Genomic DNA, 13096 nt, shown 5'->3' with positions numbered 1-13096 from the left:
TGGATATTTATAAAAGTGCATTTTTATTTAGCTTTGAGTTTGCATTTCAAAAACCCCTGTTTGTTTTCCTTCTAAAGGATTGTAATCTCCCCTGTGTGTCGTCGTCCCCCCCCCCCCAGGCTCTAGAAGAAACCCCCAGAGGCAGTGTGAAGGACGGTGACGTGAGCTACCCAGAGCAGGATGATGAACTGTTACCTCTAACCCAGTCCCAGCCACCAGGCTACAGCAGAGAGGACTCGGTAGAGAGCTTTAAATCGGTCCTGAGCTTTGACTCGGCCGAGTCGCCACGGACCCTCAGCTATATCTCTGACTCCATCCTGAGGGCCGGCAGCGAGGGTAATGACTGGAATATATTGTTATAGTTTTGTTTTTTGTCAGATTACGTTAAACACAGGATGTGGAGAGTTCCCGGTGGATATGTAAATACTCTACTAACAGTGTCCGAAGTTTAACGGTCAGAATATTAGTAGTCCCAATCAGGAATGCCGCTCTTCCCAGAGAAGGCCGTGCTTACGGCTATGTCCTCTCCCTGCTCCCGTCCTGCCAGCTGTCTAGTCTGTGAGACATTCCGGCTGGTTCCACACGGGTCTGATAATGGACACGTCTCATGACTGGAGCGGGCCAGAGGTGGTGCGCAGGACGCTAAGAGGCTAGTCTCAGGATGCGTCCCAAACGGCACCCTATTCCCTACGTAGGGCACTACTTTAGACCAGAGCCCTATTCCCTATGTAGGGCACTACTATAGACCAGAGCCCTATTCCCTATGTAGGGCACTACTATAGACCAGAGCCCTATTCCCTATGTAGGGCACTACTATAGACCAGAGCCCTATTCCCTATGTAGGGCACTACTATAGACCAGAGCCCTATTCCCTATGTAGGGCACTACTATAGACCAGAGCCCTATTCCCTATGTAGGGCACTACTATAGACCAGAGCCCTATTCCCTATGTAGGGCACTACTATAGACCAGAGCCCTATTCCCTATGTAGGGCACTACTATAGACCAGAGCCCTATTCCCTACGTAGGGCACTACTATAGACCAGAGCCCTATTCCCTACGTAGGGCACTACTATAGACCAGAGCCCTATTCCCTACGTAGGGCACTACTATAGACCAGAGCCCTATTCCCTACGTAGGGCACTACTATAGACCAGAGCCCTATTCCCTACGTAGGGCACTACTATAGACCAGAGCCCTATTCCCTACGTAGGGCACTACTATAGACCAGAGCCCTATTCCCTACGTAGGGCACTACTATAGACCAGAGCCCTATTCCCTACGTAGGGCACTACTATAGACCAGAGCCCTATTCCCTACGTAGGGCACTACTATAGACCAGAGCCCTATTCCCTACGTAGGGCACTACTATAGACCAGAGCCCTATTCCCTACGTAGGGCACTACTATAGACCAGAGCCCTATTCCCTACGTAGGGCACTACTATAGACCAGAGCCCTATTCCCTACGTAGGGCACTACTATAGACCAGAGCCCTATTCCCTACGTAGGGCACTACTATAGACCGGAGCCCTATTCCCTACCCAGGGCCCTATTAGTAGGGCACTACGTAGGGAATAGGGCTCCATTTGGGACTTTGCTAGGGATGCTCCCTAATGCCGCTCTACCGTTGGCTGTCTAGGTTCATTATCTTCTCTCTGTTGACTTCTCCTTTTCCCCTGTCTGTTGTTGGACTCCTCTATTGGTCTGTGAGCTGCTGCCCCTCCCTCCCTTCCTTCCTTCCTTCCCATCCCCAGACTCCAGCAGTGAAGTGGAGGCAGAGAGCTGTTTTAGGATGAAGGCGGCAGAGGGCAGAGACTCGGGACAGAGGAACTGGGGCAGTGTACCTGCACCCTTCCAGAGGAAGAAATGGGTGGAGAAGCCAATTAAGGGCTGCATCCCCAGCCCTCTCACCAGGTACTGTGATGTCATACCTACGCAATGACTGTTTTAAAAGAAGAAGAAGAGTTGTTCATCTTTGTTTAGTTAGCTGCTTTACTTGAGTCGCCACGTTTTAGTTTTCTGCTAGTTGAATTTGCATGGTTTTGGCGGTTTCTATTCGTCTCTGTTGTGTAGGTGTAGACGTGCTGACGTAATGCGCGTCGTTGTGTAGACGTGCTGATGTAATGCGCGTCGTTGTGTAGACGTGCTGATGTAATGCGCGTCGTTGTGTAGACGTGCTGACGTAATGCGCGTCGTCGTGTAGACGTGCTGACGTAATGCGCGTCGTCGTGTAGACGTGCTGACGTAATGCGCGTCGTCGTGTAGACGAGCTGACGTAATGCGCGTCGTTGTGTAGACGTGCTGACGTAATGCGCGTCGTCGTGTAGACGAGCTGACGTAATGCGCGTCGTCGTGTAGACGAGCTGACGTAATGCGCGTCGTCGTGTAGACGAGCTGACGTAATGCGCGTCGTCGTGTAGACGAGCTGACGTAATGCGCGTCGTCGTGTAGACGAGCTGACGTAATGCGCGTCGTCGTGTAGACGAGCTGACGTAATGCGCGTCGACGTGCTGACGTAATGCGCGTCGACGTGCTGACGTAATGCGCGTCGACGAGCTGACGTAATGCGCGTCGACGTGCTGACGTAATGCGCGTCGACGTGCTGACGTAATGCGCGTCGACGTGCTGACGTAATGCGCGTCGACGTGCTGACGTAATGCGCGTCGACGTGCTGACGTAATGCGCGTCGACGTGTCGACTGTTTAAAAATGTAAAAAAAAAAGAACATTGTCACATAGGAACCAAACCTCATGTTGTTGATTTTAACGCTGATTTCTGATTTGGTCTCTGATCAGTTTGGCCCCTCCTCCTCTGAGCCCGCCCCTCCCCCAACTGCCTGATGTGGAGGCCTTCCTCCAGTGGGCTTACCATAGCGACAGCGACTCGGACGCCGACCGGCCCCAGCCGGACGTCGTCGCAGATGACCTGGCCAGTCGACGGTTCCGCTCTCCTTCACCAGCCACGCCCACAAATTTTGCGGTACCCATGAGCCCGCAGGGCACGTTGAGGCTGTGGACAGGAAGCCCTCGCCTGTTTAGGATTGACACCCCTTCCAGACACACCGCAGTGTTCTCTCCCAGGTTAGACAGAGAGAGGCGTTTGTTTAATGGCTTTATATCAGGGTTGTGATCATCATCAAGCTAACAGCTACTGAAACTACTAGCTTGAGGCCGGTCCTGTCGTTAAGCTAACGGCTACTGAAACTACTAGCTTGAGGCCGGTCCTGTCGTCAAGCTAACGGCTACTGAAACTACTAGCTTGAGGCCGGTCCTGTCGTCAAGCTAACAGCTACTGAAACTACTAGCCTGAGGCCGGTCCTGTCGTCAAGCTAACAGCTACTGAAACTACTAGCGTGAGGCTGGTCGTTTTGTCTGAATTACTGACATTTCATTTTCTTCAACTGCCGCAAGGTGGTTTTGTGTTGACTCTGGGAGTGTCTTTGTACCCTCTAGGCTCCAACAAACAAGTTTGGTGAAATAAGATGAAGTAGTTTGCCTGTTGCCATGACATTCCTGGAACAGAGCTAGCTGTTGGTTTCCACTAACCCTGTGGTTGTGCTGTGAAACTGTGAAAGGTGTGGCTGCTCCTACCTCTACCCAAAGGCCCCTGGGTTGCTTGTGGAAGTGTTTAGTTGGCGTTTTGTCCACTATAACACAGATGGCTCTGGTGAGCAGCAGTTCCACAGCATTGTGTGACCAGTGCTCCTAACTCTTTACTCGATGCCTCGCTGTAAAGGACCAACTGTGTTTTGTATTGGGAATGTCCGCTGTTAACACGGACGGATGTCCCGGTCTATCCTCTGGTTCAACAGCAGCAGTACTGCAGCGTCTCCGTTCCCTCCCAACTCGTTCCACGACCCCCCGTCCTCAATCACACCCACCTTCCTCTCCGAGGTGGAGCGCTCCGTCGACGAGGAACTCCTGATGGCGCTGTGTGAGGAAGACTCTGAGGAAGGGCGAGAGGATCCTGACCCTGTCAAAGATGATCTGTATGCTCGGTGGGTGGAACTGGCCCTCCACCAGACCTCCTCCAACCCTGGCTACAACCGCTTCCTGCCTCGCTATTGGACTCCCGAGGAGGAGGTTCACGTCAGGACCATCAGGCTGGGCTCTCAGAGGAGACCCTGGTACCGCAAGATGTACAGATTCAGGTCTGGCTCTGTCCCGTTACTGTGGCATGTGGCTAGGTTTGAATAATCCTGACTCTATCCCTAACCCTGGTACAGGAACTGGGTCATGACTGGGTTTGAATAATCCTGACTCTATCCCTAACCCTGGTACAGGAACTGGTTCATGACTGGGTTTGAATAATCCTGACTCTATCCCTAACCCTGGTACAGGGACTGGGTTTGTATAATCCTGACTCTATCCCTAACCCTGCTAACAACTACATGTAAATTCCCATAGAGAATGCTAATTTAACGCTAACAGACGCATTGAGACTTCATCTATTTGCTGGACAGACATCCCAACTATTGAAGTTATACAAGTAATTCAAAAATGCTACTCACTTTGCTGCACGCAGAAAGCAAATATTAGCCCGCAAGGATCTTGATCCAGGAGGGGATTATCTGTTATCACGCAAAGCTTGATTTTTATTTTTATATATATATTTTTTTTTTGTAAGCTGCTAACCACTTAGCTCGGTAGCTAACTAGCTACTAAATTAGCTAACCACTTAGCTAGGTAGCTAGCTAGCCACTAAATTAGCTAACCAGAGCATTTAGTACATTTTAGAATTTATTTTATAGCTTAAAGATTAATTGGTGCCCATCACCCTTTTGGAGGATAAAAATAAACCTCGTTTTTACAGCTTTCTCTTGTGTACTTTCTACACATTTTACTTGTCTGTCCATTTTTTATATATTTTTTTATATACAGTTATACAGCAAGAATAAAGTAAATATGGTGATATACAGTACCAGTCAAGTTTGGAAACCTACTCATTCAAGTTTTTTTTAAATATTTTTACTATTTTCTATATTGTAGCATAATAGTGAAGACAAACTATGAAATAACACATGGAATCATGTAGTAAGCCAAGTGTTAAACAAATCAAAATATGTTTGGGATTCTTCAAAGTAGCCACCCTTTTGCCTTGGTGACAGCTTTGCACACTCTTGGCATTCTCTCAACCAGGGTTTGAATAATCCTGACTCTATCCCTAACCCTGGTACAGGGACTGGGTTTGAATAATCCTAACTCTATCCATAACCCTGGTACAGGGACTGGGTTTGAATAATCCTAACTCTATCCCTAACCCTGGTACAGGGACGGGGTTTGAATAATCCTAACTCTATCCCTAACCCTGGTACAGGGACGGGGTCATGACTGGGTTTGAATAATCCTAACTCTATCCCTAACCCTGGTACAGGGACTGGGTTTGAATAATCCTAACTCTATCCATAACCCTGGTACAGGAACTGGGTTTGAATAATCCTGACTCTATCCCTAACCCTGGTACAGGGACGGGGTCATGACTGGGTTTGAATAATCCTAACTCTATCCCTAACCCTGGTACAGGGACGGGGTTTGAATAATCCTAACTCTATCCCTAACCCTGGTACAGGGACGGGGTCATGACTGGGTTTGAATAATCCTAACTCTATCCCTAACCCTGGTACAGGGACTGGGTTTGAATAATCCTAACTCTATCCATAACCCTGGTACAGGAACTGGGTTTGAATAATCCTGACTCTATCCCTAACCCTGGTACAGGGACGGGGTCATGACTGGGTTTGAATAATCCTAACTCTATCCCTAACCCTGGTACTGGGTTTGAATAATCCTAACTCTATCCCTAACCCTGGTACAGGTAGATGTGGGTCTTGGGCCATGGCTGGGTTTCGACTTAAGCTGGGTTTGGATAATGCTTGACGTTGACGTTTGGTGTTCAACTCTTGCGTGAGAGAACCAGAATACCTCAATGCTCTAAATGTTAAAAGGCCTCAACATCAACGCTTTGCTCTGCTTTTCACCGTCTTAGTTCATTCTCTCTACATTTTAGGAATTTCCATCTTTGTTTTGGCTCAACTTTTTGTTTCCTTCCTGTTGATCTTGCCTTGTATATCTCCTCTGTTCCTCAGTTTCATCCCTTTCCTTCTCTCTCCTTCCCCTCTTCTCTCCTGTTTTGTAGCCGACAGACAAGCGGTTCCTCAGGATGATTCAGGCGGTGACATCACTCCCTGGCTCGTTGTTCCTTTCTTGTCTGCCCTCTCTCCCTCCGCACCCCCATCCCTCCAGCCACCCCCATCCCGACTGTACCTTCATTCCTGTGCTTTGTGCAACTGAAAATAACTATTTCCAAAGGAGTAGATTTAAATTAGGCTTGTGTGGTATCCAGATTGCCATGTCTTCATACCGACCTTGTTCCATCCTGAGATATTCAGTAATACCGGCACTGAACACAAGGGCTGCTATTTCCAAACTCCGCTAAGCCTCTGTAATCCGAAGGTTAGCAATGCTAACAACTACATGTAAAATCCCATAGAGAATGCTAATTTAACGCTAACAGACGCATTGCGACCTAATCTATTTGCTGGACAGACATCCCAACTATTGAAGTTATACAAGTAATTAAAAAAATGCTACTCACTTTGCTGCACGCAGAAAGCAAGTTTTAGACCGCATTGATCTTGATCCAGGAGGGGATTATCTGTTATCACGCAAAGCTTGATTTTTGGAAGAAGCTAACCACTTAGCTAGGTAGCTAACTAGCTACTAAATTAGCTAACCACTTAGCTAGGTAGCTAACTACCTACTAAATTAGCTAACCACTTAGCTAGGTAGCTAACTACCTACTAAATTAGCTAACCAGAGCATTTAGTACGTTTTTAGGCGTTAACTTTAATTTATTTTATAACTGGAAAAAAATAATAATTGGGGCCCAACACCCTTTTGGACAAAAATAAACCTTGTTTTTACAGCTTTGTCTTGTGTACGTTCTACATATTTTACTTGGCACTTAAAAAAAATAAGTAAACAGTAGTTACCCAGCAAGAATAAATGTATTAGATATGTTGATATACAGTACCAGTCAAAAATTTGGACACCTACTCATTCAAGGGTTTTTCTTTATTTTTACTATTTTCTACATTGTAGCATAATAGTGAAGACAAACTATGAAATAACACATATGGAATCATGTAGTAAGCAAAGTGTTAAACAAATCAAAATATATTTGAGATTCTTCAAAGTAGCCACCCTTTTGCCTTGATGACAGCTTTGTACACTCTTGGCATTCTCTCAACCAGCTTCATGAGGTAGTCACCTGGAATGCGTTTCAATTAACAGCTGTGCCTTAAATTAATTAGTGGAATTTCTTTCCTCCTTATTGTGTTTGAGCCAATCTGTTGTGTTGACACGGTAGGGGTGGTATATAGAAGATGCCAAATAGGGCTAAAAGACGTAGTCCATATTATTGGCAAGAACAGCTCAAATAAGCAAAGAGAAACGACAGTCCATCATTACTTTAAGACATGAAGGTCAGTCAATCCAGAAAATATCAACGACTTTGAACGTCGCTTCAAGTGCAGTCGTAAAAACCATCAAGCGCTATGATGAAACTGGCTCTCATGAGGACGGCCACAGGAAAGGAAGACCCAGAGTTTCCTCCGCTGCAGAGGATCAGTTCAGTAGAGTTACCAGCCTCATGACGACCGCCACAGGAAAGGAAGACCCAGAGTTTCCTCCGCTGCAGAGGATAAGTTCAGTAGAGTTACCAGCCTCAGAAATTACAGCCCAAATAAATGCTTCAGAGTTCAAGTAACAGACACATCTCAATATCAACTGTAAAGAGGGGACTGTGTGAATGAGGCCTTCATGGTCGAATTGCTGCAAAGAAACCACTACTAAAGGACTCCAATAAGAGACTTGCTTGGGCCAAGAGAACACGACTGGTGAAAATCTGTCCATTGGTCTGAGTCCAAATTTGAATTTTTTTGTTCCAACCGCCATGTCTTTGAGACACAGAGCAGGTGAACGGATGATCTCCGCATGTGTGGTTCCAACCGTGAAGCATGGAGGAGGCGGGATGGTGTGGGGGTGCTTTGCTGGTGACAGTCCGTGATTTTATTTAGAATTCAAGGCACACTTAACCAGCATGGCTACCACAGCATTCTGCAGCGATACACCATCCCATCTGGTTTGCGCTTAGGACAATGACCCAAAACACACCTCCAGGCTGTGTAAGGGCAATTTGATCAAGGATAGTGATGGAGTGCTGCATCAGATGACCTGGCCTCCACAATCCCCCGACCTCAACCCAATTGAGATGGTTTGGGATGAGTTGGACCGCAGTGAATGAAAAGTCGCCAACAAGTGCTCAGTATATGTGGGAACTCCAAGACTGTTGGAAAAGCATTCCTCATAAAGCTGGTTGAGAGAATGCCAGGAGCGTGCAAAGGGTGGCTACTTTGAAGAATGTAAAATAAATTTGTTTAACACTTTTTTTTTTTTTTTTTTTTTTTTTTTTTGGTTACTACATGATTCCATAGTTTTGATGTCTTTACTATTATTCTTAATGTAGAAAATAGTAAAAATAAAGAGACCCTTGAATGAGTAGGTCAAATAGTCCTTGTCTGGCATGGTAGCCAAGTGGTTAGAGCGTTGGACTAGTAACTGAAAGGTTGCAAGAACTGAATCCCCGAGCTGACAAGGTAAAAATCTGTCGTTCTGCTCCCTGAACAAGGCAGTTAACCCACTGTTCCTAGGCCATCATTGAAAAATAAGAATTTGTTCTTCACTGACTTGCCAAGTTAAATAAAGGTTTAAAAAAGATATACATTTTCTTTACATCTAGATATTAATGAGAAACACAATGTTTTAAGTACTAACTATCATAGATCGTGAGCTTTTAGACCCACCCCTCGTACAACTAACTTAACAGTTATAAGTTAAATCTCTCTGGCGACGATTTAGTTGTGAATTCCATCCTGTAGTTAGATCACCTGGTGCATTCTGCACAACAGGGAGAGATTCAAGCTCCGGCCTCCACGTCACATGACTGGGGACTACCTACCTGTAAGCTTCATAATGGGGAAAAATGTGTGACCGTTTTAAAACGAACACCATCTTTATCTCCTAACATATTGTACAAGTTGACTGCAGGTATTTTACTTAAAGTATCCATCTAATATTCAAATGTATTAACTTCAAAGATATATATATATTAATTTATTATTATGATTTATTTATTTATTTATTTTTTGCGGTATTTGAACAAAATCATTCCTATGGCTCTTTCCAAATACCACCCAAGCCTATTTTTAAACCACGTCATTGTGACAATTTTATAGCTTTTAAACAACCTGCAACAAGCTTATCACTTTTGTCATATAGGCAGGGACACAGAGCCTTCTGTTTAAAAACAATCTACTGCCAAGGGCAGTACTGGAGTCCTTTTGTGTTTATGTAAGCTACATGCTTACCCATAATCATCATGCAAATAATATTAGCCTGTAGGTGTGCTACCAAAGTGTTGAGGCTGTAAACGTTTTATTGGGATTTTTTATTTTTTTTTAATACCAAAGGTGTATTGTTGACATTGGAGTTATGACAATCTCTCTGTCTTGTCTCCCACACACATCCTATTTATACAGACTACTGGTTAAAAGATTTCACATTTCAACTGTGATGTACCAAACTAACAATGTAACAGTTGGTCAGTAAACGAAGATGGTGGTTTTTTTTTTTTTCTTCAATTATTTGGCGTTAGTGTGATGAATGTTCAGCTTCGGTCACGGCCTGAGTGTCATATGAATGTTTGGACCGTTGTCTTTGCTCATCTGCGTCGATCGCGGCCCGGTGTGAATAGGGATGGGTTGGACGTCGTCCTTGTTTGTCACTAGTGTTGCACGGTATACTGAAACTTCGGTATGTTTTCAAAAGATTTTTTTTTATACTTGAACATGATAAAAGGGTTCGGTACTAGAATTGGTTACTTTCGGTATTTCTATCAAATTTGTCTGACGTCTAATGATTTGAGAGGATCTGTCTGTCAGCGCAGCAGATGTCCTGTTATAGCGTGTGTCCTGTCACTGCTCCACTTCCTCATTGTTGGCTCTAGTCTGTCCTGAGGAACCACTGGGAGTCTGGGCTGTATCATGTTATCTCCTCTCTCATACTGACTCTAGTCTGTCCTGAGGAACCACTTATCCTGCACAGAAGTTAACACACGTGAATAATTCAACACGGTCGTGTAGAGATGTTGAAATTGTTTCATGTTCCCAAAACAATGTCTAGAACACTTTCCAAATGCAGTAAGGTATTGATAGCTTTGCAGGCTAACTTTCCTTGCTAGCTTACAGCTGAAACCAACATCAATTCACTACCTTGTCTGTTTTTTATAATATGCAAACCATGATTCAAAATATTGCTGATAGTCACCAAAAACGTCTCTGCCAAGATAATCTTGACTGAAGGCTGACTTTGTGTGAATGAGAGCATAGGTCAGAGAGCAGTTTCATAAAATATATTGCTTCTTATATGCAAATGTTGATCAGTACAATTAAATAAGTCCTTAAATGGAAGGGGAAACGCGTTGTTTTTCCAACCTGTAGTCTCATGAAGGAAATCAGCCTAAACAAGCTCAGTAACTCAATGCATGCACACCCTCCTGTTGAGTATGCATTCCCCTGTATTGTGAATAGACCTAGGTGATGTCTTGATTTACCCAGTTCTATCAATTTAAATTTCCCTTAAAAATAAATTACATTTTATTTACCAAAAGTGAAATTGATTTGTTATTGATTAATTAATGCATACATTACATTTAATGATATTGACTTTGTCAGATTCTGTCGTGGTGTCTGGTATCGGGGCCGCTGGGCCTGGTATCGGGCCAATACTAGTTCACTGCTACGGTCTTCTAGAGTGGGGTTCTAGAGAGGGGATATTTCCTGGTTGTGTGTGTGTGTGTGGCTCAGTTGGTAGAACATGGCACTTACAATACCAGGGCTGTAGGTTCAATTACCACTGGTGTCACCAGGGCTGTAATACCAGGGCTGTAGGTTCAATTACCACTGGTGTCACCAGGGCTGTAATACCAGGGCTGTAGGTTCAATTACCACTGGTGTCACCAGGGCTGTAATACCAGGGCTGTAGTTCAATTACCACTGGTGTCACCAGGGCTGTAATACCAGGGCTGTAGTTCAATTACCGCCGGTGTCACCAGTACTGGGGAGGTGGGGAAAAAAAATGTAAGTATCAATTATTATAGATTTTTCTACTGTATTATTGTATGTTTTGTTTATTCCATGTGTTACTGTGTCGAACTGCTTTGCTTTATCTTGGCCAGGTCGCAGTTGCAAATGAGAACTTGTTCTCAACTAGCCTACCTGGTTAAATAAAATAAAATAACTCTGAGTTGATTTGAATAAGTGGATCTGCTAAGTGGCATGTATCTGAGTGTACAGTGGTCTGGTCTTTCTCTGGTTCCTGTAGAGACTTGGAGGTAAACCCAGGATGGATATGGTGAGTTAGCGGCGCCTCCCTGCTGGGCTCGCTTGGCTTTAGCGGCGCCTCCCCTGCTGGGCTCGCTTGGCTTTAGCGGCGCCTCCCCTGCTGGGCTCGCTTGGCTTTAGCGGCGCCTCCCCTGCTGGGCTCGCTTGGCTTTAGCGGCGCCTCCCCTGCTGGGCTCGCTTGGCTTTAGCGGCGCCTCCCCTGCTGGGCTCGCTTGGCTTTAGCGGCGCCTCCCCTGCTGGGCTCGCTTGGCTTTAGCGGCGCCTCCCCTGCTGGGCTCGCTTGGCTTTAGCGGCGCCTCCCCTGCTGGGCTCGCTTGGCTTTAGCGGCGCCTCCCCTGCTGGGCTCGCTTGGCTTTAGCGGCGCCTCCCCTGCTGGGCTCGCTTGGCTTTAGCGGCGCCTCCCCTGCTGGGCTCGCTTGGCTTTAGCGGCGCCTCCCCTGCTGGGCTCGCTTGGCTTTAGCGGCGCCTCCCCTGCTGGGCTCGCTTGGCTTTGGCGGCGCCTCCCTGCTGGGCTCGCTTGGCTTTAGCGGCGCCTCCCCTGCTTGGTTTTGGCGGCGCCTCCCCTGCTGGGCTCGCTTGGCTTTGGCGGCGCCTCCCCTGCTGGGCTCGCTTGGCTTTAGCGGCGCCTCCCCTGCTGGGCTCGCTTGGCTTTAGCGGCGCCTCCCCTGCTGGGCTCGCTTGGCTTTGGCGGCGCCTCCCCTGCATGGCTTTGGCGGCGCCTCCCCTGCTGGGCTCGCTTGGCTTTGGCGGCGCCTCCCCTGCTGGGCTCGCTTGGCTTTGGCGGCGCCTCCCCTGCTGGGCTCGCTTGGCTTTAGCGGCGCCTCCCCTGCTGGGCTCGCTTGGCTTTAGCGGCGCCTCCCCTGCTGGGCTCGCTTGGCTTTGGCGGCGCCTCCCCTGCTGGGCTCGCTTGGCTTTGGCGGCGCCTCCCCTGCTGGGCTCGCTTGGCTTTGGCGGCGCCTCCCCTGCTGGGCTCGCTTGGCTTTGGCGGCGCCTCCCCTGCTGGGCTCGCTTGGCTTTGGCGGCGCCTCCCCTGCTGGGCTCGCTTGGCTTTGGCGGCGCCTCCCCTGCTGGGCTCGCTTGGCTTTGGCGGCGCCTCGCTTTGGCGCCCAACCTGCTGGCTATAGTACCTAATTGTCATACTTGAGTAAAACTGAAGATACCTTTTTAATTGAAAATGACTCAAGTGAAAGTAACCCAGTAAGATACTACAGTAAAAGTGTTTTTGTTTTAAATATACATTGGTATCAGAAGTGTAAATATTTTCCAAATTCCAGATGGCATTTCTTTTTATTTACGGGTATCCAGTGGCAGTCCAACACATTTACAAATGAAGCGTTTTGTGTTCAGTGAGTCCACCAGATCAGAGGCAGTAGAGATGACCAGGGATGTTTAGTGAGTCCTCCAGATCAGAGGTAGTAGGGATGACCAGGGATGTTCTCCGTTTAGTGAGTCCTCCAGATCAGAGGCAGTAGGGATGACCAGGGATGTTCTCTGTTTAGTGAGTCCTCCAGATCAGAGGCAGTAGGGATGACCAGGGATGTTCTCCGTTTAGTGAGTCCTCCAGATCAGAGGTAGTAGGGATGACCAGGGATGTTCTCCGTTTATTGAGTCCTCCAGATCAGAGGTAGTAGGGA

The 13096-nt window shown here is 46.9% G+C and overlaps 1 protein-coding gene across 9 annotated transcripts in view; it reads left to right on the top strand.

Moving 5' to 3' along the window:
* The window catches only part of LOC106575016 (LIM domain only protein 7), a 46453-nt gene that overhangs the window by 9525 nt on the left and 23832 nt on the right, over nucleotides 1–13096 (top strand). For all 9 annotated transcript variants that reach the window (XM_082963766.1, XM_082963764.1, XM_082963760.1 and 6 more), the window contains 3 exons: nucleotides 120–336; nucleotides 1756–1915; nucleotides 11443–11472. In XM_082963766.1, coding sequence (XP_082819892.1) covers nucleotides 120–336; nucleotides 1756–1915; nucleotides 11443–11472 — 407 coding nt within the window. The remainder of the gene's footprint in view (nucleotides 1–119; nucleotides 337–1755; nucleotides 1916–11442; nucleotides 11473–13096) is intronic.

This window comes from Salmo salar, chromosome 17 (assembly GCF_965601325.2).
Source record: "Salmo salar chromosome 17, fSalSal1, whole genome shotgun sequence".
In the NCBI taxonomy this organism is placed as follows: domain Eukaryota; kingdom Metazoa; phylum Chordata; class Actinopteri; order Salmoniformes; family Salmonidae; genus Salmo; species Salmo salar.
This window is presented reverse-complemented; position numbering and strand designations above follow the sequence as displayed.